The following is a 25,904-nucleotide window of genomic DNA, read 5'->3' as shown; positions in this document are numbered from 1 at the left end:
ATGATAGTTGGAAACTGATTCTGTATTGAGAAAGAAAGGAAGAGGAGGTATGGTTGTCATACCTTATCTTCTAGCATTGTCCCCATAAATCCATTCACCAGAGTCACAAATTGCATATTTCATGGTCTATACACGTTATTATGTATGCACAAATGACTGCAGCTTAATGTTTATGACACTCATTTGTGAAGAGTTTATCCAGTATGAATGTGTTCATACTGGATCTGTAATTGTGGATAGATAATGCCAGTTATCCATTTACCTTCTCTGATGAAGCTACTTTCATGTTTCTAGTGAAGTATACCTATTCATTTGTTGAATTTGTTAATGAAAAGTCTATGTGGTGTGCTGCTGACTTCAGATTCCCTGAATCTAAAGAAGAATGATTTGACTATTCTTCATTACAGAAATAAGTAATAGCTTTCTACCTGAATAAACTGCAAAATTATGCAGTATATTTGGATAGCACAGGGATAACTCTCCTATGTAGCAGTGTCTGCACATTATTTTAGCACCCAAAAGCACTGAAATGAGCCATTTGCAAATGGTTTGACTGGAAAGAGCATCCTCCCCCCCCCTCACATGGCCTTCTAAGGCATCACATTTGATCCTCCTCTGAGATTTCTTTCTTTTTTTTTTTTTTTTTTTTGGGGGGGGGGGATATATAAAGGCCAGGATTCCATGTCCTTTATATATTTCCCTCGAGGTCTGCAGCCTTTTTTTCATCTATGAACAGGCGAAGGAAATGGTTGAGTGGCATATAATTGTTACTTTGTGATTTCCTCATGTGAAAGATTAAATTTGTTGATGAGCTTCTTCATCTGAGAGTGAAAACTAATTCTTTCTTTGTTAATTTACAAAATATATCATTTTGTTATTGGAAGTAATCCTACAAGACATCTGTAGATCAATGAAAATGTAATACTAACTGTGTTGATTTTTATGGTGAACAATGTGTGAGAGCTTGAATTGTACATAATATTTATTAAACAGATCAGAATATGAATAAATTTAGCACACATCACAGTTGCAAAAGGAAAAAATATATATACATTTGTTCTTTGTGTTTCATTATGTTTAATATAATTTCTGGCCTCATTGGCTAAGTGCATAGTGTCCTTGCTGTTTCATCTATGGTCTGTAAGTTTAAATCCCATTGCAATGTGGATGCTTGTGGAAGTCTTAAGATGGGAAACGATTTTCATTACCTGTTTGAAACCACCATTGTCTTTTTCGTGGTCTGAAATGGCTTTGGAAAAAAAAAAGTATTTGCTTTCTATGCCAAGATTTCCATATTATCTAATCCTATCTGTCTACATATGGGACTGATGTGCTATAGGTTAAAAGCCTTTTGTGGGTGGAATTGTCATTAAAAAAAAAGTAATAAAATTCTAATTGTAGCTCATTGATCAGAATTAGATATCTAAGAAACCTACATTATCCTATAAGGAATACAGAGAACTGATTAGTCCTTCTGAACAAATGTCATCTTTTCGTTCCGAAAAGTGTATTATTGTACTGATTACAAAGTATCTGCACGAGCAATTTGCAAATTAGACCTTAGAAGGGCTAATAAATTTCCTTTATCACAGATAAGAATTTAAAATATCTTCACAGGCAAGGGACACATGGCAATGTAACTCACCTACAGAGACATTTAATTTGCATTTAAACAATTAAATGGCATTTAAATTGCCTCAAACCCAAATATGAACCATGATTGCATAGCAATCAAAAATCCTGCTTGTTGAGTCCTCTGCCTTTAAACGAGGCACTGTTATGCATTTCATTGAAGAACAGAATGAAGATCTGAAAGTCAGCTTTTGATCAATCTCAGCAGAACTAAAAGTAGGCACCACCACCAATGTATAAACTATTATTTGGGAGAAAACTGTACAAAGAGAAAAACTACATGGTACAAGTTTGCATAATCGCTGTTAATGCAGAACAAATATCAAAAATATGTGAGATACTTCTCAGTAATAATAAGATTATTTATTGATGCAATAATGAACAGAGAAATAATTATAACAGCCAAAATTTAACTTGAGGATAAACTTTTTGAATTGAAACCTGTTCAAGCAGCATTCATGGAACAGATTTCAGATGAATGGAAATTTGGACAATACAATTTATTTTTATTGAGGTAAAAATACCAGAAGAAAAGAAGTCGAGTATTCTTTTAGTCATTATAAAGTATAAGGTGGTACAAAAACTGAAAAGAGAGCAAAAAAAAACCAAAACTAATTTGGGGTTCGAAATCTCATTTTTAATGAGAATTTCAGTCATGAATGATTGAAAACCTATATCACATTAGTATCATGTGGACCAAGTTTCATAAACTAGTAACCCTTTCCCAGAGAAGAGAGATGATCTTGTTGGAAACCTAAATGGCAGAACAAGAAAGCAATCTAGGCCTTGTCATTTTCACTGCTGATCAGAGAGTATTCTGAATAAAGGAATATGTCTGACAAAAAAATGTACCACTTAATGGCTATATTCAAACTAATTTTGGATAGTTTGACTGATTGCCCAGTTTGACAGTGGTATGCATAAAGATGTCTCTGGGATCTGTTGATCTTTCTTTCTCATTACATCTTTCATCTCTTTTTACCATATTCATCATTTAGTGGCAAGTATCCTCAAGGGGAGAAGATCACAAAATACTGTGATTCTCCTCCCTTGAAGGAATCACAGTATCGGTACTTTTTTTCAAATTGGTTCATTACTAGTCAGGGCTCTAATATGATTAGCTCTTATTTCTGTCTTCTAAAACAATTCCAGATTGCATCAATCTGTTCAGATCTTGGTTCCCTTCCAAGTCTTTTTCATATTATTTTTTATTCAGATATCTAGCTTATCTTTTATTGTCATTCTTTTTTTAAAAGTTGTCTGCTAACTACCCCATGATATGAGAGTTCAGAACAAACTTTCATATTCATTTCATATTTTCTTATTTCTAACCTTTGATTGTTTTGTTCCCACTAAAGCTCTGTATGTTAAAATTGGTTTAAACACTGTCTTGTTTGCTTTTGTTTGTTTTTTTGTTTGTTTGTTTTTTGCCTTCACTTGTTTTATAAATTTATTATTGACATATACATCATGAGAGTTTTTGAGATTTTCATACCAAATCTGTATAGCAGTCATTTCATTTGGTTAAAGAGATCTTACAGGGGTGAAGTCTTAAGAGAATAAAGTTATCTACATAGGCAAATTGCTGAGCAAAATCTGATTTAATGTCACACTTTCTACTACATCTGTTACTATTTCCAACAGCTTCCCTACTAATATTTGCTACATTCAGTATTAGCTACAGCAATGGCTATATTCAAACTGTCTCTGATCCCTATACCCATAGGGACCAGAGACAGTTTGTAATAGCACAAGATTCACTGTAGTGAATTTAGAAGGAGAAAAAGAAGAAAAAAAAAACTGACAGATTCCCCCCTCCCAATTCCATTTTCTTGAAACAGAAGAAATGGCAGGAAAGAGAACAAAATACATTTCAGGAAACAGAACAATGGAAATCATAGGGAAAAGGAAGTTGTAACAAATAAATCAAAAGAAATCATAAGAAATTTTTAAAAAAATGCAAGAAACAGAACAAATAAAAATGAAGGCAGGAACCATACCTAAAGCTCACAAAATGACAACATGAAAAAATACAAATACATACGATAATGGGACATAAGAAAGCATGAAATCATAAAAATGAAAATCCAGAAATAATGTTTAAATTTTGAAATGTTGTATTAGCTTAAAGTCACTTACCTGAAATCATAATAAACTAAATATGCAGTCTGTACTATTAAAATCAAAAATAATATGAAAGCTTTGTTAGTCAATTTTATAATTGGTCACCTCTAATTACAAAGAGGAAGGGGATACAAGTGGTAAACATTAATGCATTATTCAACCTGAAAGGAGAGGAAAAGTGATTGACAGTTGCTGTGAATGTCATCTTCCTAATTAGACAGATGTTCATAATATCAGTATGATGACAAAAACTGATGCTCTTTTCTTGATTAATTCGTAATTGATACTGTTTTCTTAAAACTTGAATTAAAGAATCGCCTCATTTTGTTTGAAACATTCTTTATCCATAAGGTAAAAAAAAATTCTAAATTTCTGATTTAGAATTTAAGTGTGTGACCTAAATTTTTAATTTTAATAGTACAGTCTGCACATATTTGGTTCATTCAGAAGATTTCAGATAAGTGACATTAATTTAAGCTGCTGTAACATTTCAAAATTTTAGTGGATTTTTATTTTTATAATTTCATTCTCTTCTAGTTCTTTCTTGTCTCCCATTATTGTTCATTTGTACTTTTTTGTGTTGTGTTATTTTGTGTACTTTATTGTATGGTTCCTGCCAATCCTTTGTGTTCTATTGTCAATGCATGATTTCCTGTCATTTCTTTTGTTCTGTTTCTCACGGTTTCCTTTGTTTTATTTCTCATAATTTCCTTTGTGTTCTGTTCTCAGTGTGTAATTTCCCTCAATTACCTTTGTCTGCTTTCATTTGTATGAAATTCAGTTTGCTATTGTAAAGGTTGGATTAGAAATCATAGCCTATTGGTTGAAAACTACACAGGTTGTCCACTTAACCTACCAAGCTATCAAATTAACCTTTGAATGTAACTGTTATGAAATAATGCTTCTGATAGTATTATTCAGAATAACCATTATAAAACTTCTATATTTGAACATTTCAGTTTGAATATCATCAACTCAAGATGTTCTGCATTTCAAATGTTCAATGGCTTTTTGTATTCATTATTGAAATGTACTCCTGATTTCACTTTCCTGGATATTTGCTATCACTGTTCACCTCATTTAAGGTTGGTTCTTCTTTTCAAATAAGATTGTTTTTGGATCATTTGTATATTTGTCAGTTAAATTAAAAATGCCAAGAAATTATATTCTAGTTTAATCCCGTATCCAAATGAAGTAAAGTTTATGCATGAAGTATCATCACAATTAGCCTCTATATACAAGTAGACTAGTTGTGAAGATACTTTGAATTAATTGCCATAGTATCCCATAATGCAATGCACATATCTTTACAGACATGTATAATGCTATGATTATGGGAAGGGCCACTACCCAGACTGGTTTTGAGCTTTATTAAGGTCTCATCAGCATGAGCCAGACCCAGAAGAGAGAGAGATACCAAGGTTGAATAAATGCAGGAGCCATATATCCATATACAAGTAGTGAAAAGTTTGAAACCAGTTTGAGTAGTGGCCCTTCCCATAATGCATAGCATTATACACAATCTAAAGGATGTGCATCTTTTGTATTATGGGATACTGAGGCAATTAATTTGAAGTCATTAGCTTCTATATACAACTAGCCTAATTGTGAAGATACTTCATCATGCACAAACTTTGTTTGCTTACACTTGGATAAAGGATTAAATAAGAATATAATTTCTTGGCATCTTTAATTTAATTTATAACCAAGTGAAAAACTTCCAACAACTTGTATATCTGTAGTTGACATCATCTTCAAGTTATTCAACTTTCTTTTCACAACTTACTTGCATATTAATCTATCAGGTGATCCTCATTTTTATGAGGATTATCCTGCTCAGAGCTACATGTTCATGGACCATCTGAAGATATCATTATCATCAACAGTAATGTAAGCAATAAGATGTTTGTTGTGTACTCTCCATCTTGATCTCTTAACTTATTTCATCACATCTTTGTGCTGGTACATTGTAATGACTAGCCTATGTTTACTAAAATCAACAGTTTTTTTTTTTTTTTCATGCAACTCCTACTCATGAACGGTTGTAAACCTATATAGTATGTTAGTATTGTGTAAGATAAGAATTTTTTATATTTTTACATACTATAGGTTTCCATAATCTGGAAACCCTGCTCTAGATACCAAATGTGGAACTTTTCCACATCACTTCAGTCTTCTTAACAAGTAGCGCAATGGTCTCACATCAGGTGATGAAATTAACCTCCCACAATCACAAACATCTATGTTAATGGTGGGATTCAAGCCCACAGTTTGTTGTTTGGAAAGTGGATAATGCCAACCAGACTGGATATTTGCATGTTAGTTCTGCCTTTTCCTAGAGCATTTCTGTAAACCTGGAATTCATTTCTTGCTTTGCTCTTTAGGTCTTCAATGTAAATCTTTTATTTTTTTGTTTTATATTTATATCAGTACATAATTTTGTAATTCCTTTGCTAACTCTGTCTCCTTTTACATTGATGGGGACTGTCTTCAGTTCTGCTGATGTTGTTTGCAACTGGCTTTTCACTGTTGCTCTGGTTTTGTGACAAACAGTAAGCTCTTACTTTACTAGACAGTATCCCTGCCATGATTTATGATTATTATGTTGTCCTGCAGAAGTGTATGCTTTGGTTTCAGCCAACATTGAATGTAGTTTGTTAAAAGTTCTGAATTACCAGCTTATTCTCATTTGTTCGTGGGGTCCCACCACATGAAGGTGGATTGAACATTAGGTTCAGAAGCTCCAGTCAGTTTTTTGTGAACTGTTTATCTAGCTGAAGCCTTTAATGGCCCCATTTTTCCCTCATGTTTTGCTACCTTCCAAGACAAGACCACATGTCACGTTCTGCAATCAGAGGCAGTGTAGCCACCTTAGTTATGAACAGGTCTTCTGATCCTATAACAAGATCCAACATTCTCATACCCCAGTCCCTTCTGTCACATTCTGCTTCAAGTAATTATCTCTCAGTAAGTGTATAAATTCCCTTTCCTTCCTGCCAAGCAATCTTTCCTCCTTCCAGTCTCAGAAGTTGAAGTCCCCATGATAATTACTCGACTTGCACTCACTGTACTAATCTGCTGATATATATATTCCACATCATCTCTAACCTATAGTAGCAACCAATTTTATAATGGTTGCTACTTGTCCTATTGGCCTCAATCTCACATCAGGCTGACTCAAAAGAACTGCCATCTACACAACTGACACGTGCTCTTGTTGGTTGCAGTTCATCTGTTATCATCAGCAGTACTTATTCAGCACTCTCCAAGCATGTAGTCCTTACATCCTTGTTAACCTCTTGTTTTCTCTCTCTCTTGTGCCCAGGCTATCCATTTAGCAACTTATAGGATTCTATCACATCCTCACACTACCTATTGAATGATTTTTGTGATCTGATCTTCAGTCTCTCTTTATAGAAGTATTCTGTGTATTGTTTAAGTGATACTTGTGCTATAATGATGAGAACTTTGTGTCAACACATAGATACAAAGATCAATGAAACAAATGAAAATAGAAGATTTTTATTTGCTAGATGTTTCAACTTGAAAATAACAGGTCATCTTGAAGCAAGAATAATAACCTCCTTATTTCTTCTTGTCAGTGTTAAGCAATTAATGAGCTGTTAGGCTACTTTTGCAATATGTCCCCAAACACTGACACCCTGCCCAGCATCACTCCAAATTCCCTAGTCTTAATGTAATGCATAACTTGTAATTTTTTCATCCCAAAGTGCTTAACAATATGCTTGATACATTAATAAACTGGCAATCATTAACTTTTGCTCAAACTGTCAGTCTATTAATTATTGCTCTACCCACCTTTGCATCATCAGCAGTAAATTACCTGATATTCCCTCTCAAATCATTTATCATTTGTTTTGCTAAGTTTCGTCATTGTGTTGAATTTTTTGAATAGTCAGTAACAGTGGTCAGTGGCAGCTGAGAAATTCTGAAGAATTTCTTCCTTGAGAGTTTCTGAACAGTTTGATCCTCCATCTTATGAAAATGTGCACACACATTTGCTAGATGTTTTGATTAGATTGCTAGATTATAATTGATTTTTAATGCCTGTATTTTCTTTAGGATAGCCAAAGATCCTCGATTTGAGAGAATTCCGTGTCTTCATAAGGGAACATATGCTGATGACTGCATTGTACAAAGAGTTACCCAGGTATGGTTATATTTATATTCATTATGAAGAATATATTATGATATTGTAGAAATTTTTTCTATTATTTGTAGAAGTATTTAAATGTTTATTTATTAAATCCTGGTGGCTGTGCCATTTACAGATATTTATCTTTTATAATTTATAAAAAAGTTTATTATTATTGTCATCGATTGTGCCAATTGTAAAAAATGGGTTGCGAGTGGTATCATATTTTTATACTAAAATGTAAGCACAAAGTTAAGATTCTAGATATATGTATTTTGCTATGATAATTCTCTGTTATTTTTCAAAATTTTCTCAGAAACTCTGGTTTTTCATCCCATAATCTCAAGAAAATCAACCCTAGAACCCACACTGTTATCAGACAATAAATATAATGTTAGAATTAGGGATCATTAGAGATAAGGAAGGTATTAAGTTTGCGAACTGGATGGAAACAGACTTGTAAGTCAATCTGTCAAAATAGTCTTAATACTTAAAAACTTAATACTTTCCTTATCCCTCCTAATGAAAAATGTCCTCCTCTTTGTTATCCTGGAGTTTACAGAATCCCTGGCTCTTGTGGCTTATGTTATTAAGGACAGATTGGTCATTCTGCACAAATTCATCTTGAAGAACATCAGAAATACATTTCATTTCAAGAACCCAACAAATCTGGTTTAGCAAGCCATGCATTATCTACACAACATAGAATTCAGTGAAACAAAACCAAAGTGTTATATAAAAGTTATTTTTTTCTGGAAAGACTGTACAAAGAAAGGTGTGAAGCTTTTGTCACGACCCAAACCTGAACAAAAATGATTGTCTAAAACTCACAATTTTGAGAAGTTGTACTGACTAATACTCACCATTCATGTTCCTTAATTTTTAATTAATTTATTGTTTATATTTAATTTCATTTTTAACTAAATTATTTTATTGTAATTTATTTTGGATATCTATTAATGTAGATGGAGCTATTCCCCTGCAGCCGATAGTGCACATAATATCACGTGCTTTCAATTGAATTGACATGTTCTTTTTTTTTGTGTGTGTTTTCCTATAATTGTATTGAGAATGGCTATAAAACCTAGTCGAGAATTTTAGAAATAAAGATATTTAAATTAACATAAGTGATTCCGTTATTAATATATTATGATGAATTTATTAGTATCAAGACTGTTGAGGATATTCATAATATCCATCTGATAAAAGATCAGAAGTGCTGTGAGCAATTTGTGGTGTGGTTGGAGGTGATTTGCCCCTTCCTCCTGCTCTGAGAAGCTTTCTTCTTGCACAAGCAACACTTAAGTATTCTGGTCCCTTGCTAAGGCTGTAGGATGTAACTTCTGGCCTTCCTTTATTTCATCTTTCTTGCTTCCTGGAGTCACTACAGTATCAACAGGATGTGAAGATCTTAAAATTTGGAAATCCTCATGGAGTGATTTCCAAACTTTAAGATCTTGAGATCTTCTATAATCAATGCCTTAAACACTGATCTTGCCATATTTCAGTAGAGTAAGAACAACCTACTGAACTTAAATGCCTCAGAATACAGTCCTGCCTTATTTCTTGCACAAACATCATGCTTTATCTTCCCTCACCTTTGATAATACCTGGATTACCCTAATCTGTGTGAGATTAGGCATCTCTTCTTGGACTTATACTTCTGTATTCTCTTGGCATAAGGGCATTGCACCCATAGCTCCTCTATCTCCAAAGAACTAGGTGTCCTTTCTGCTCTAGACATTATCACCTATAAATTCCAAATTCATCCTACCTTAGAATATTGTTCTTATATATATATATATATATATATATTAGGGTCACCAAGTAATTTTATAAACTTGGTTATTTTACTCCTAATCCCAAGTAAGCAAACAATTAAGTTTGTGCCTGAACAAGTCTAAAGGTGGTGCAACACCAGGGCAACTCATTGTAAAGGTGGGTAAAGCTCTGATCACTATTCTTAGTATTTTCCATAATGTAAAGCACATCTCACTAAGAGATGTATACTGCAATACATTATGGGTGGGGTCACTACCCAGACCGGTTTCAACCTTTTTTGAGGTCTCCTCAGTGAGTAGCTAGACCCTAAATACCAAGGTTTTAGTAATACAGAGCCTTATCAACTTTACCTATACAAGTTGCCACAAGGTGTTTTTATTTTGAATAAGAATCTTTGGAGGAGATATAGATGTAAATAAGTTTTTTATACATTACCCAAGTTAAAAAAAACTTATTTACATCTATATCTCCTCCAGAGATTCTTATTCAAAATAAAAACACCTTGTGGCAATTTGTATAGGTAAATTTGATAAGGCTCTGTATTACTAAAACCTTGGTATTTAGGCTCTAGCTACTCACTGAGTAGCTAGAGTTTCACTACCCAGTTTCACTAGAGATTCACTAGAGAGTCACTACCCAGACCAGTTTCAACCTCAAAAAAGGTTGAAACTGGTCTGGGTAGTGACCCCACCCATAATGTATTGCAGTATACATCTCTTAGTGAGATGTGCTTTACATTATGGAAAATACTAAGAATAGTGATCAGAGCTTTACCCACCTTTACAATGAGTTGCCCTGGTGTTGCACCACCTTTAGACTTGAACTACGTTCAGGCGCAAACTTAACTGTTTGCTTACTTGGGATTAGGAGTAAAATAACCAAGTTTATAAAATTACTTGGTTACCCTAATATACATTACCCAAGTTAACAAAACTTATTTACACACACACACACACACACACACACACACACACATATATATATATATATGGGGTTGTGTACCCAAAATTTCTCTAGAAATGCTTGATACCATCAAGGGATAATCTAGTTATTTTGTCCTTCCTCTCTCAATCTTCCTCCCTCTAGACTTCCAGTCACATAAATATACTGTTTGCTGCCTTATGTCTCTTCTATAAGCATTTTCAGTTATTTCCTTTTACTACAGGTATTTCCCCTAAACTTGCTACTTTCATTCAAGTCCATAACTACAGGAGCAACTGATAGTCAACATTCATTTCTGTCATCTCCAGACATACTGAACCACTTTTCATCCTTCTCTTTCATTTGGCTTACCTCTGTGCTTTGGAACAGTCTTTCCCAGTTTCCCTAAGGACAATTTCCAGTTTAAAAAAATATCAGGTTCCTTCTTTTTTCTTTACCATAATGCCCATAGATAGCACTGATGTGCTGTAGGTTTTTGCAGTGTTGTGTGTATATGTGGAATTGATATATAAGCTGAAATTAGTGTTCTAAAATGAATGAGATGTTGAGCAACAAAACAGTAAAATATAGAGTTGGTGTGCAGCACAGAAAAAATGTATTCTTTAGGAAAGAAATAAAGTTAACCTCTATATTGAGAAATAAAAGTGCTGTAAGTGCAAAAAAGTTACTTTTTAACAATTCATGTAAGCTTTTGCAACATACCTTTTGTATATTTTCTTGTTGATTAAAGCATGTAAAAAAAAAAAAATAATAATTTATTATATATAAACTTAGCAAAAGAAGGTGGGATGGATGATGTTTACATCATGTGTGCAGATTTCTTTAATGGAAGAAGTAAAAGAGAGAATCTGAATTTTGTTCTTCATTTAATGTTTGTGATCTCTCTCTCTCTCTCTGTGGTACCTACCATGATTTTACATTTTCAAGTAGAAACTATATGAGAAAATTTATTATTCTGGATGATCAGGAGGAAAATAAGTCATATTAGATGACTGTAACCTGTTTTCTGTTAAAGTACAAAAGTAAAAGAGTTTCTTAATCTGAGATGAAACAAAAGGAGACTAAACTGTTCAACAGATGAGGTGCAGCTAAGAAAACTTCAGTGAATAATGAGGCATTTGTTTGACCAAAGAGACTTTCAGCTATTGCAGAAGAAAAAATTTGATATTTAGTCAAGTTTAAGTGTAGATTGCATTCTATGTGTCAAAGATTAGAAATACAGCAATCCCTTGATTAATGCACCTAATGCATTCTTTAAAACAGGTGCATTAATTGAAAACGCACTAATCGAATACCTATGGGAAAAAGTATAATCATCATCATCATCAAATTCCTGATATATACCCTCAAGAGGTGTATAGGATATGATAGTACTACATGAAAAATTACATCATTACTAACTTCCTATCTATTCAAATCAGTCTGTTACCTGTCAAGACTCCAACATTATCAGATCTGATATTGCTATATTCTAAGGCACTTTTTACTGTATCAACCCACCTATATCTTGGTCTTCCTCTGGATCTCTTTCCTACCAACCTGGTAGAGAACACTTGTTTTGCTAATCTTTCCTCTCCCATTCCTTTTAAGTGACCATCTGCCTGAGATTAGCTCTGCTAATGCATTTATGGACGCTGACAATGTCAAGTTCTTTCCTAATATCCTCAGTTTTAATATGATATTGCCATTAATGCCATCTGTTCACACACCTAATCTTTTTAAAGACTCATATCTGTGGTCTCTAGTCTTTGGTCAAGTGTTTTACTTCTGACCCGGCTCTCAGATCCGCAAGTTAAAATTTGCTTGAACACTGTCTTCTATAGAGCTAATTTAGTGTTTTGACTAATTTCTCACTTATTCCATATAAATTGACTTCCTGCTATACCAGCTTTGTTGATTCTGTTGTCTATTTCCATATTTAATTTACCATCTTCACTAAAAATCATGCCTAAGTAGCTGAAATGTTTTACTTGTTCTATAGGTTCTCCATTCACAATGCAGTTGATATTTTCAGTGCTTCTGCCTATTTTCATTGTCTTTGTCTTATTATTGCTAACCTTCATACCATATCTATTACAACAGTTATTCAATTTAGTCATGGAATCTTGGAAACTTGTAGCGAATTTATTTAGAAGTATAACATCATCCTCATAAAGCAAAGAGCTGACATTGACATCTCCTATTTTGATATCAGGTTTAATACCACTTTCCTTCATAATGTGATCCATATAGATAAAGAATAACAGAGGGGATAATCTACATTCTTGTCTGACACCAGATTTAACATTAGACCTCTTCCTGTACCTCCTTCAATTCTAACTGCTGACTTATAACTCAAATAAAGACTAAGTATTGCTTGATATAATGCCCCACTGACACCATATAACTGTAGCGTTTCGAATAGTTTCTCTCTTGGCATCTTGTCATATGCTTTTTGCAGGTTTATACAGATCTTTGTTATATTCCCATGATTTCTTAACTATTTTTTATAAGGTGAAAATCTGATCCTGACAGTCTGTATTTGGCCTGAATCCAGCTTGTTCTTCATCAAGCTTCCCTTCCACAATTCTTCTCAACTTTCTCACATATACTTTTATAAATCTTACCAGGAATTTTATAAATCTTATCAGTAGAGAACTACCTCTGTAATTTTCACATTGTTTTATTTCCCTTTTTTATATATGAGTACTATGAGAGCTCTACTCCAATCATCTGGAATTCATCCCTCTGTCCAGGCCTTCTGAACTATGCAATGTAGCCATTGTAAGACTTTTATACCTCCATACTTGAGAATTTCTGGTCGAATATCATCTACTCCTGATTCAGTCTCTCTGGCTAAATGAATCAGTGTTTTCTTCAGGGCTTACCACTGAATCTCCAAGGTTTGGTTCCTGTTTTCAAACTCTTTCATTTTTTCTTCAGTCATGTTTGTGTATTTTAGTCTACAGTTCACATCTGAGAGCTGCTCAACTTTTATTCACTTTAAAACTTTCTTACATGTTCTTCTTTTCAATATGAAATTCAGTTTTATCCTGCTCAAGACTAAATGGTGATCACTTCCAATTTCAAATCCTCTGTACACTCTAGTATCCTGCACCAGGGAGAAAACATCACTATCAACAATAACATAGTGAATGAGACTTTTCTTATTCCTTGCCTTTGTCTCCATGTGAATTTGTGCACATTTTTATTTTGAAACATTGTGTTAGTAATAACCAGTCCATCCTGAGCAGAAATCCATTATTATTTGCCATTATTATTAGCTTTGCTCTTTTCTCCAAATTTTCCCAAAATATTTTTGTATGTCTGACAATCATTTCCTACTCTGCTATTTAGATACCCAACAAGGACTAACGTTTCCTTTTTCATTGTGTCAGTTGCTTTCTCTAAAGTCTCAAAAAATTCTTCCACTTCTACTTTAGTAGAGCCTTGTGGGACCATAGGCACAAATAAGTCTCATTGTCCAGATCCCCATTCTCATATTTGCCCACATCACTCTACTTGAAACTACCTGCCATTCAAGAAGATTAGCTTTGTATTTAGTGTTGAATACTATGGCTACTCCTTCTTTTCCTTGATTGTCATTTCCTGAATATAGCATTTTGTATTTATTGCTCAGAAAGATCTCACCAGTTTTTGTCTTTTTTGTTTCAGTCATCCCTATTATGTCGATCTGGTACTTATCCAATTCCTCAGCTAGCTCCATTTCTTTGCCATTCAGGCTTCTTATGTTGATAGTACTGATCTTAAACTCTGGTGATGTTGAATTGGATTGGGTTTTAGGATTTGTTCTAGTAGCTGACTTTTCACTTTTTGCCTTGGTTCCCTTGCAAAAACAACGGGGCCTTGTTTAACCAGGCAACGCCCCAGCCGGCATGAAATTCTGTCATGTTGTACCATCAATTTTTATTTTGGTTTAAGCCAATAAGAATACAATTTGATTGACTAAATCGCAAATTGATAATTTGCGGCCACCTCCTTATCTGTACTTGCAGCTTCGCCTGTGATTAGAACATTATGTCTGCTATTTCTCTTTATGAAATGCTCAAACCATCCAGCACTAGCATGGAATTCTTCTTTTCAACCATTGATAGCCCTTTCTTTCAAGGTTGCAAAGAGACTTAATGCTTTTGATTTAATAAGGTCAGTGCTTAGCGGGATCTGTTTTTGATTACAATCTTCGATCCATGTAGAAAGAAGTCTCTCTAATTCAATCATTATAATTTCAAGTAGTCTGCATGCATGATGAACTTGAAGCAGGCTTACCTTTCTTTTTGTATTCAGCAGTTTTGCTGAAAATTGTTCATATAGTTGATTCACCTATTTTTGTGTTCTTTTTCTATCTTTGCTCTGGACTTGCTTTGTTCATTTTTCTTTATTATTTGAAGTTTTTCTTCCAATGAAATTACTTTTCGAATCTTTTTTACACTTCCACTTTTTTGCTTATTAATTCTTTTACTCATAATTAAAGGTTGGGAAAATACTTTAAACTAAAAAAGTAAGGAAAACATTCGCAAAGGAGGCACAAGATAAGATCATCAAAATGCTATGTAATTAGCAGATGGCATAAATTTAATAAATTTTGATGGTAAATTTGGAACATAGTGTATGTGGAAATAGTGTAGTACTGTATGCCATTAAATTATAATTTGGTAAAATGTTTTGAATCGTTAACTAAATTATTTCATCCTGGTGAGTGATTTTTAAAATAGTTATTCATAAAAAATGTATAGACAGAAAATTTTAAAATCTGTAACATTTATTTTTAAGATGTATATAGGTGTACTAATCGAATTTGGGTATAGAAAAAAATGATGCACTAATTGGAGGTGCATTAATTGAGGATGTTCTTTTATTCATTAGCCTGAAATTTTGTTAAAGTGAAAAAAAAGAGAATTAGAATTCTTTTTCTGTCATTCAGTTTTAAAGCTTATAAGGCAAAATAAACCAAAATTTTCTTTACTAAGTTGTAGTCTTTCATTATAGGAAACACCATTATAATGAACTCGTTCACTATAACAAACTATTAGTCTCCAGGCCATAACTCTATAGTCAGAATGCATTGCTTGAGAAAATTCATTGTGCATCTTGTGTTATTTTTGTATTACTTTTGCATTTTATGCATCTGTAAAGTTTCTCTGTGCATATGTCCTTATTTCATTAATTAATATTGACAAAATTGTTTTGCTGCCCATCATGCTTATTATCACATCGTTGATAAAAGTAGATTATGTGCTTCTGTTAAATTAATTCACCATTTGGTTCATGATGTATAGAACTTTCATTTAATATTGATATTAATTTTCCAGAATATCTTTATTATAAAGTAAAAAAAAAAAAAAATTGTATTACAGCATAAATGTTACATTGTTGCCACATGTGATAAAGATTTGAAGAGAAGAATTAGAAAAATTCCTGGTGTTCCAATTATGTATATATATCAACACAGGTATGTAATTTTCTTTTATCTATTAAAAAAACAACTAAAAATGAATAATTTTTTTAATTTTTCTTTTGCTTATCATTAAATTGTGAATACTAGAATTTATTCAAATCATTGCTACAAATTCCATGAACTAGAGCATTATGATGTTTTATGTCTTTTCAAACTTTGAGTAGAGATATGGATATTAAGGCATGCCAAAAAAGTTTACACACATTTTCCTTTATTATCTGATACTTTCCTTGACATTCTCACAGCTTACATGAATACATAAGTGTACTAAAAAGTGTACTGAGTAACATGCTGGGAAAAAATCCCAGCATGATGCTCAGTTAGGGCATAGATGACACTGTGTGCAAGACAACTTTCATGCAGTTATTGTTGGACTATCGTCAATGTGGGGAGAAAGTTTTGGGAATAAGGGCATAGCATCTTGACTTTTGCTGTTAGTAAATAATAACATTCATTTAGGCTTGTCAGATGATCTGGCTATGTAATAAATAAATGGATTATCTAATGCATTTCATTCCCAAAAGGCAGTAGATGGAACACCATGACTGTCACTTGTTTTTTTGAAATTACGAGTAATCGGCCATCTCCATCCCCTACTCATCACTAATGGTCAAGTTCAGGGGTTACTAATGATTTCCAGACTTCATGGATGAGAGTATAGTGTATAGTACGCATTTCCATATCATGTTCTTTAACCCTAACTGGCATTGTCTTAATAGTGTGAGTTCTGTGTTTGATTTTTCTATATTGCAGGGCTTAAATCTGTTTCTGGTACGATAACCCTACTTTCCTGTGCCACAGATTTGACTACCTTGGGAACTGGCTTTAAAAAAAAAAAAATGTATAAAAAGTATATCTGATTGTGATTAGAAATGAGCCTATAATGGTCTTTCTTTTGGCAGTTTATCATTATGGCAGCATTACCAGAATGATACACAGTCATCTTGACTAGTGTTTAGGCTCATTCAACTAGAGGAGATGAAAGATTGAATCGGTTTACCTTCTTTCCAAAGCAAGTAAAACCATCCATAAAATTACAATTAAGGAACAATTCTCCTTGAACATTGATTGTAATATAAAGATAGGGCAGACACATAAACCATGGTCTACAGAAAGAAGACCTGCACCAACTGTGATTATACATGTACAGTCAGACTACCACCAAAGCCAGAATGAATGCGGGTATATTGAGAATCTTGTAATCATTGCAGATTTTATCAAATTATGAAAACACTCTGAAGTGCAAAAATTAATTATCATCATCATCATCTGAAACCTCCAGGGAGTCAAGGACTCATCGGGGGAGGCTATAAATCACCCAAACCATCTATCATACCTTCCCTTAAATTCATTCAGACTAGATGCACTCAGTATCCCTAAGGGCAAATTATTCCACTCACTCACTGCTCTCTGGGAGAAAAACCTAGCTCTTACCCCTTTCTTGACTGCAAATAAATTTAACTTCCATGGATGTCCCCCCCCCCCCCCGTGTTCTCTCCCCATCTTCCATATAATGAAAAATTTCATCAGTTGAAATCCTATAACACCCATTCAAAAGTTTATAGACCACTATAAACTTTTGAATGGGTGTTATAGTCTTTGTAACTCTTCTTTGCACCCTTTCCATGGCTTCTTTATCCCCTTAGAACCTGGGAGACCAAATCTGCGCACAATAATCCAGGCGTGGTCTTATCAAAATCTTATAAAGAGGTAAAATGAGTAGTTAAACAGGAATATATATATATATATATAATCCACAGCTGTTGAGGAAGCAGTTATTCAAATAAAGTAAGTAAATAAATCCTCATCATCATAATCAATCCTTATCCATCCACTGCTGGACAATGATCTCCTCCATATTTTTCCACATTTCTCTGTCGCTGGCTTATAAGCTCCAGTTGTTTCCCATTGAATGATGTAATTCATCTCTCCACCTTGCTGATGATCTGCCAGGTCTTCTTGAATCTTCTCATACTTGCCATTCTGTACAAAAACCCTCCATAATGACCATACACACCAAAAAAATAAATAATAATAGATTACAAAGATAATAATTTTTTTTTGATAATAATTTACAAAGAGCTTAGCTCTTTTAACAGCATCATCCCATTTTGATCATATATATTCTTTCTCCTATTGGTCATTTTCATATTCTTTTCACTTTTGCTCACCTGTTTTGCTAATGTTTTAAGGTATAGTTACTTTAAGCAACTTACCATGTTAAATCAGGTCAATTTGCACATGCTGGAATATTAATCTTGTTGAACTCTTGCTATTTCATTTATTTTTTAATCTGGTTTTGCCATTTGGCTAGTGACCCCTTGCAAATGTTGCATCAGTTGGAAACATCTGGGTTTGAATCTCATCTAGAGCATGAGGGATCTTTGCAACAGTTTCAACTTAACAATTAGCCACTCTCATATGGAGGAAACAGGGTTTTTTTTTCTTCCTAGAAACGTGGGTTTTTATTCCTCAAAAACAGGTAAACTGGCTAGAGAACACAATTAACAGACTTTCCTCACAATTTTAATTGCTTTGGATATAATTACCAACAACACAATCATTGGTGTTCTCTATTCATTTCCTTAATTGTCCTGATGACTCTCATTATCTGTGCTTTCTAATCTTTGTTTTATTTCTCACCTGACTGAAATTCATATGCTAAAATTAGTTCAAACGCTAACTTCTATACTGCTCGGAGTTTTGACAAATTTTTTTCATGTTTCATATTTTCCATATAAATTTATTCTAGTGGCTTCCCAATATACTAACCTTATTTATTCTATTATATATATTCATATTTAGTTTTTGCCTTCACTAAAAATTTTGCTGACTTGCTAAAATGTATTGCTTGTTCTCATGGTGTATCTTTTTATTTCTGATTTTCATATCATATTTATCTCAGCAATTCTTGAAGGAGATTTAGAATAATGCTTTAACGATAAATTTAATATCATGGTTTAATTAATTCAAGTTTATCTCTTTCTTTAATGATGCAGTGCATAGAATATGCATAATAGTAGAGGTAGTGTACAACTTGCTTTACATCCTGATTGAACACTAAATGATCTTCCTGTGTGCGTGTGTGTGTCAATTCTAATTACTGATTTGCATATTAACTATAAGTTTATATCTTTCTGGGAGATAATTTTGTATGTTCCATTAAGGATTGGTTATTTATAAGCAGGGTGTGGATGATGATGAGGGTTTTGGGCACATCAGCATTAGCATATAGAGATGAAGCAAATAAAGAAGAAAGAATATTATTTGGGAGATATGCTCGAGATATATATTCAGCAGTATACTTGCTGAACTTTTTTATTGCCCATGTGGAAACACAATTCTTACTCCTCTCTCTCTCTCTCTCTCTCTCTCTCTCTCTCCTGATGATTAACATCACATATTACGGCAGATATGTGGATGATGTACTGCACATTGGAAACGTGGATGCTATACAACAGTTAGTCCATTCATTCAACGCCTTTAATCCCAATTTAAAATTCTCAGTTGAATACGAAGAAAATAAAACCATGCCGGCCTGGTTGGCCAAGTGGTCAGTGTATCCACTCTCCAACCAAAAGGCTGCAGGTTCAAATCCCGCCATGAACATGGATGTTTGTGATTGTCTGTGAAAATACTAGTGGTGGTGATGATGTGCAGTAGATGGCATTGGTGTAGATGATGATGGTAGTTGTGGTTTGTTGTAGTAGGTGGAGACAGAAAGTTGTAGAGTAGGTGGTGCCCTCCCTCAATGAGTCTTTGGGCTCCCTGGAGGTATTATGTAATAATAATAATAAACTTCTTGAGTTTGATCCTGATTAGGTTTGATCATCATATCAGTACCAAAGTATACCACAAACCTACAAACATTGAAAATTATTTGTATTTCGCCTCCTATCACCCTTACTTTGTCAAAAATGATCTGTCATAGTAACACAGTTCATTAACGCTTACAAATATTCATGTTCTGACACGGCATTAAACCAAGAAATTACTCATCTGAAAGATATCTTCAACTCTCAATAATACCCCATACAACTTATAGATTACATTATTTACTCAACCCAAAATCAACTATCTTCTTCTCAAAGATGCATATCAACACCACACTTAAAATTCCCATATGTACAAAACATCTATAAAGCCATAAAAACGAATATTCAGAATTGTCTATACTACAAACAACAAGCCATAAAATTTACTAAAACATAGAACCGCAATAACTCTGGCCAACATGCTTACTATGCCATAATGTAATTTACAAGTTCAACTGCCAGTAAGGATGCAAGACCTGTTATATTGGTTTTGCCATTTGTTCTATTCACTTAATTGAACTTTTTATTATGCGTTGTGTAGTTATTAGTGCTTCTGAAAGATAAGTTATTTTTTTTCATATTTTAGTTAATAATATTAGGTTATCTTATTGTAGTTTTGTTTTAAATGGGTGAGTAATTGACTGAGTTATTTAGTTTGTAAGTAAACCTCGTAAATTTTTGTTTAAATACGATATTGTTAGTATGCCACTTATGTGTGGTAAAACAATGGCAAATTCAAATCATCCATGTTGGAATCTGCAAGATTTTGTGCAGTGCAGTGTGTGTGTGTTGTGAGATGTATGCATCATGAAAATTAAAGGATATGTGGAAGGAAATTGAAACTAGAGAGAGTGTGTGTGTATTAACACTTAAAAAAAAAAAAAGAGGAAAAAAAGGATTTTCCTACTTATATAATTATTATTCACACTGTTCCATTAAATAGCAGGAAAATCCTTTTTTTTGGGGGGGGGGCAATGATGTTACTTAAGTTGAAAAGTGGATTGTGATGCAGTTGCTCTTCTCAGCCAGGAGTTGATTCTGTTGATTTCAGTCTTTATGGAAAAGATCTAGGGTGTTGTTCAGCCTGTGATGGTTGGTAATGCTTGTGTAAGGGTACGACTTCTCACTTTTGGGTTGAAGGCGATGGTCAGCTGCCTTTCTCATTGAAATTGTTGGGCTATCTGGTTTTATGTATTGAAGATAGAAACTGTATATCACTGCTTTTGCAGTAATGAAAAGATAGTTAGGGGTGGTGGTAGACAGAGAGTTAAAGTTCATCTCATCTTCTCTATACCCTCTTTTACCTTGCGGTGTTGAGAGTTAAAGTTTAGAGGACATATTGCTAAGGCAGCCAGTGAAGAACACATTAACAAGTAGAGATAAGGAAGTTGTAATTCCTCTTTATAAGGCCTTGATATGCCCACATCTTGATTGCTGTGCTCGAGTCTGGTCCCCTGGGTTTCATGGGGATGAGGAAGTGGTGAAAAGGATTCAGAGGCGAGTGACCAAGATGGTGAATAGCCTGTGGAATGTTTCCTGTGAGGATAGATTGAAGGCGTGTGTGGATTGCGTAAGTTGGTTGATAAGAGAAAAGAGGGGATATGATAGAAACATTTAAGTCACTTAAAGGATTTAATAAGATAGATGCAGGTGAAATGTTTCAGCACTTGGCTAGAGGGACCAGAACAAGGGGTCATCCCTGGAAGTTGAATAAAGGTGTGGTCAGTAGGGGTGTGAGGACTAGATTTTTTCGAGAGTGGTGAATGAGTGGAATGGGTTTCAGTTGCAAGTGCTTTTTCTGTTAATGGGTTCAAGGAGAGGTATAATAGATTGAGTCTCCTGTGATGAGTCTTCGGGCTCCATGGAGGTGCCCTTATAATAATAATAGTTGCAGATCGAATGGTTTTTTGGCTGCATGTACAAGATTGATATATTCCTCTTCTGAATGAAGACAACCACAGGTTAAGTCTGCCATTTCTCTAGATGAACAGATTAATTTACTGTTGAATTTGTGTAGTATAGCATGAGTGGGAATGGCATTGTACCACATTCTCTACTAAACATCGACATTGGGCTTAGTAGCACTAGTGTGATATGGTAAGTTCCAGTGAAGTTGTGTGTCATGGAGGAAAGATGTTCTTTCCTCCATGACCAGCTTCATGGAGGAAAGAACCTCTCTCTCTCTCAGTAATGGGGTTCCTTACCATCAAGTTATAAAAGATAGGTTCCATGAGGATTTCAGGAAGGGACTGTCACTGTGTACTGGAAGTATAAGTTCTTCCATCATTGGCATGCTTAAGGTTGTGGAGAAAGAGATTTCTAGTTGCAGAACTAAAAATATATTTCGTGGTGCATTTGTGTGTCATTTCATGTTGTTGGATATTAAGGAAAAAGCAAGTGTGAAATGTGTTATCCTGTGGTTAATGAATAATAAGTTTTGTCCTCCTCCTTTAAGAGAAATACTTAGCTTGGAGTAAGAAAGCCAGTTTGTTTGGTTCCATATTAATCAATAGACGATTGACTGTATTTGTTTGATAAATTGCACTGGTGACAATTTAATATTTCATAATTTAATAATTCAACCAGAGGCTCATGTTGCTGTCTAATTTCCCAGTACTTGCTTGAATCATTTAAGTATAATCCGGTTCTTATCCACATAAGAGGGCATGTTTCCAGGTAAACTCCCAAATATTTGTTTCCCTCTGCAGGCCAGTGGCCAGGCAGGGGAATCGGTTCAGTTTTTCCATTCACCACATCACAGTCCTGTGGTTTTAAGTGCATTTAGTTTGGCTCCTGAGGCTGCAGGTATTGTCAGTATGCTGTTTGTATGTTATAGAAATCCTCTTCTGTGCAAGCTATAACTGTAACATCATCAACATACCCTGTCAGAGTTATGGCTTGGCATAAAAATTGAGTTTGATGGGTTGCCCGAGGAAACAAATTACTGTATGGTATAGGTGAGCCTGTTGTTTATTTTCATGCAAAAGTGTTTTAGCATATAGCATCTTAATGGCTTGATTAATGCCTGGACCAAAACCGAAGGCTTTCAAGCAGTTGAAAAGGTAGTGTTGTTCATTGCAGCCAAAAGCTTTTTTCTTGGTCCAGTGTTACAAAACTCATCATCAGATGGGTCTTGTAGCATCACGATAAATCACAAGGATCTGATGCATGCATTGGAAGATATGTCATACTTGTTAGGAAAAGCATTGTGTGCGTGGGTGTGTAGTATCTATTGAGCTGTGCCTGGTAAAGAGCATTGGTAGGACCATGTTTGGCCCTCCAGAGTACACTTTTTCATGTGGATGTCTGAAGATATCAGTCAGCTTGTAGTTATTGATTACATCCTATAGAGCTGAGCTAGCGAGACTTGATGTTCCTGTCATTGGTGTCTGTCCACTGCAGGATCCAAAATGCAGTTGAAATGCCCTGGCAGTATGAGGTGGTCCTCATTAACTTTGCTGAGGTGATTTTTGAACGAACTCCAGTACCTGCACTGCAGGCTGTTCTTCCTGTGGTGTATAATATATGTATATATTATACAACCACAGGAAGAGACACTCATTATATGTATTCTCTTCCCAGTTGTATTTTAATGATTACATAAATTGTACAACCAGAAAAGTTATTGATGATCCGTAATTTTAGGGAGCTTTGGTGGACACCAGTAGTGACTCTTGATCCATGAAGTTGTATGGTAGGGCAGTGATGCATAGTCTGTGGCCAGTGCTTAAATGAAGGTTTTTGTGGAGAATGGCGGTTAGTTTCTTGCAGTATAACTATTTCTGCCTGCTGGACAAGGATATACTGCAGGATACGTCTTTCACAGTAGTATGGTATGTTTCCTCCAGCATTTAATGAGAGAAAGTTTATTGGTGTGCTCATTATATCAGGATTTATTTTGTTTGCCATGGTGTTCCTGGTTGCTTTAAGAATAATTATGTTACTGCTAGGTAATTAGACCACTGATGACAATGGTGAAGTCGTAAACTCTCAGTAGTTTTTGTGATGAGCCTCGACTTTTCTTAAGGAAACTCTGAAGGTACTCAGTTGTTAGTGGGCCTTTAGTGTGAGGAAGACCAGCATTTGCAGTTTCCTCTTCATCATCTGAAGCTTAGGAAACTCTATCTCCTTATCTTCCTCTGGTGGTTTGTCTTTGGTTGTTTGGGTAGCTGTTTTTCTACATTTGTTGTATTGTTATTTTCTTGCTCTTGTTCGTTATTTTGCTCCTGTGATTTTGTCATTTGTTTCCTACTTCCTTTTCTTTAGGGTTGCATATTGATGGTGTATGCAGCAGTTCTTTCAAAAGTCAGCTTCTTTAGAAGTACTTGATCTTGATTTTTTTGGTGAAATGTTTTGCACTTGAGATGTTTGCTCTTTCCTGAGAATGCTGTGTCTTTTTTGGTTTGATGTTTCTTGTTTTCAAATCTACTAGTGCTAGCAGCCTTCCCAACTGTGATATCTCATTCTTAAGTATATATGGGCACATGATTTCATTATGTGGCTTTCTTCATGCAATAAAAACATTGTGCAGCCACAGTGATGTACAAGATGTAAGCCAATCCATCTATTTCTGTATTTATGATTTTTGGTATAGAGCCAATTGCATTGTCACCAAAGTGCATTAAAGCTCGTCTTCTAAAACTCTTGATGTGGATTTTGCCTGTCATGGCACTGTACTTTAATAAAGGTCTGTACAGGATTTGGTGATTTATTTCCAGAGGGACATTTGATACTTTACTTTCATGGGAGCAAGCATGATAGGTGAAAGAATTACATGGCATGCACCAGTGGTGGTCACTCCTTTTTCAGTTAATGTTTTGGACCACAAAGTATTGTTGAAATATATCTTCACAGTTCCAGCAACTCGAAATGTGGGTTATATTTTTCGATGGGATATGCTGTTCTACTGCTTCTAAATATTGCTCTAATGGGGTATTTTCAATTGCAAAAATAAATACTTCATTGTCACGTGATAAGCAGTTGATTGTTTGTGCATCTGTATGATCATTAGCTGTCCTGGTGGTAGTAGTAGTAGTAGAAATTTGCACAGGCTGTTTGCTACAATATTGGCATAAGAGAGAAAGTACTGACCTTTGTGTGTTGCTTTCGGCAGGACTGCATTTAGTGTATTTTCCAAGGTTTAAAGCTTCATGAGACCTTTGACCAACTCCTGCTAAGCAAGGATAGGTGGCTGTTGTTAGCGATGATTCACTTTGCCAATTGCTGTGAGTAAGGCTCTGGCAGACATTGTTTCCATGGGTTTTGAAATCTTGCAAACTTTGACCACCTCTTGCTGAGCTAGAGTAAGTGACTGTTGCTGCTACTGAAACATCAGTGCTAGTTGAACTTTTGCTGGTCATTGTTTTGGGTGATTTCAGGGGAAGTGTAAGCTATGAATGTTTCCTTGAAACATTCATAGCTTACACTTCATTAAATTTCCTTCATTATTGCTACAACAGTATGTTGTAGCAATAATGAAGGAAATTTAATAAAAACTAAAATAACTTTGTCTAACTTCATGTATTTAAAAAACTAATTTTACAGCTTGATAGATCAGATGTTTATGCTTATGTAGATATATATAATTTGCTATTACCCGAGAAATAAAACAGCACAAAAAAAAAAACAACTTAAAGCAGGAGCAACCTTGGACATTATCATTCTCTTCCATAAATGAACAATAGACAGATACACACTGGCCTCGCATCCTTAGTTGCTTCAGCAATAATTCCAACCAACCACACTTCCTCTATCATTCATCTCATTTAATAATTTTTCAAAGGAATTACTGGAGATATAAAATATTTCTGTCTTCAGTTTTTATTTTTGTGTTTATAATCATGATTCCTTTTGTGCTATTCTTTCTCCATTTCTGAGTTTTCGTAATATCCTCCAACATATTTTGCCACTTTCATGATATAGTCAGCTCTCAACTATAACAAACTCATATAGACCATAAGGAATATTTTGTTGTATTGCATTTTCTGTAGTTAATTTC

At 34.4% G+C, this 25,904-nt stretch overlaps 1 protein-coding gene across 3 annotated transcripts in view; it reads left to right on the top strand.

The window, feature by feature from the left end:
- Bka (FCF1 rRNA-processing protein Bka) overlaps positions 1–25,904 on the top strand; it is a 63,407-nt gene that overhangs the window by 34,749 nt on the left and 2,754 nt on the right. For all 3 annotated transcript variants that reach the window (XM_090407358.1, XM_090407359.1, XM_090407357.1), the window contains 2 exons: positions 7,840–7,927; positions 15,991–16,085. In XM_090407358.1, the coding sequence (XP_090263484.1) occupies positions 7,840–7,927; positions 15,991–16,085 (183 nt within the window). The remainder of the gene's footprint in view (positions 1–7,839; positions 7,928–15,990; positions 16,086–25,904) is intronic.

Source organism: Typopeltis vanoorti, chromosome 17, assembly GCF_054136105.1.
Source record: "Typopeltis vanoorti isolate ZY-2024b chromosome 17, IOZ_Tvanoo_1.0, whole genome shotgun sequence".
Classification (NCBI taxonomy): domain Eukaryota; kingdom Metazoa; phylum Arthropoda; class Arachnida; order Uropygi; family Thelyphonidae; genus Typopeltis; species Typopeltis vanoorti.
Note: the sequence above shows the minus strand (reverse complement) of the source record. Positions and strands in the feature narration are given on the sequence as shown.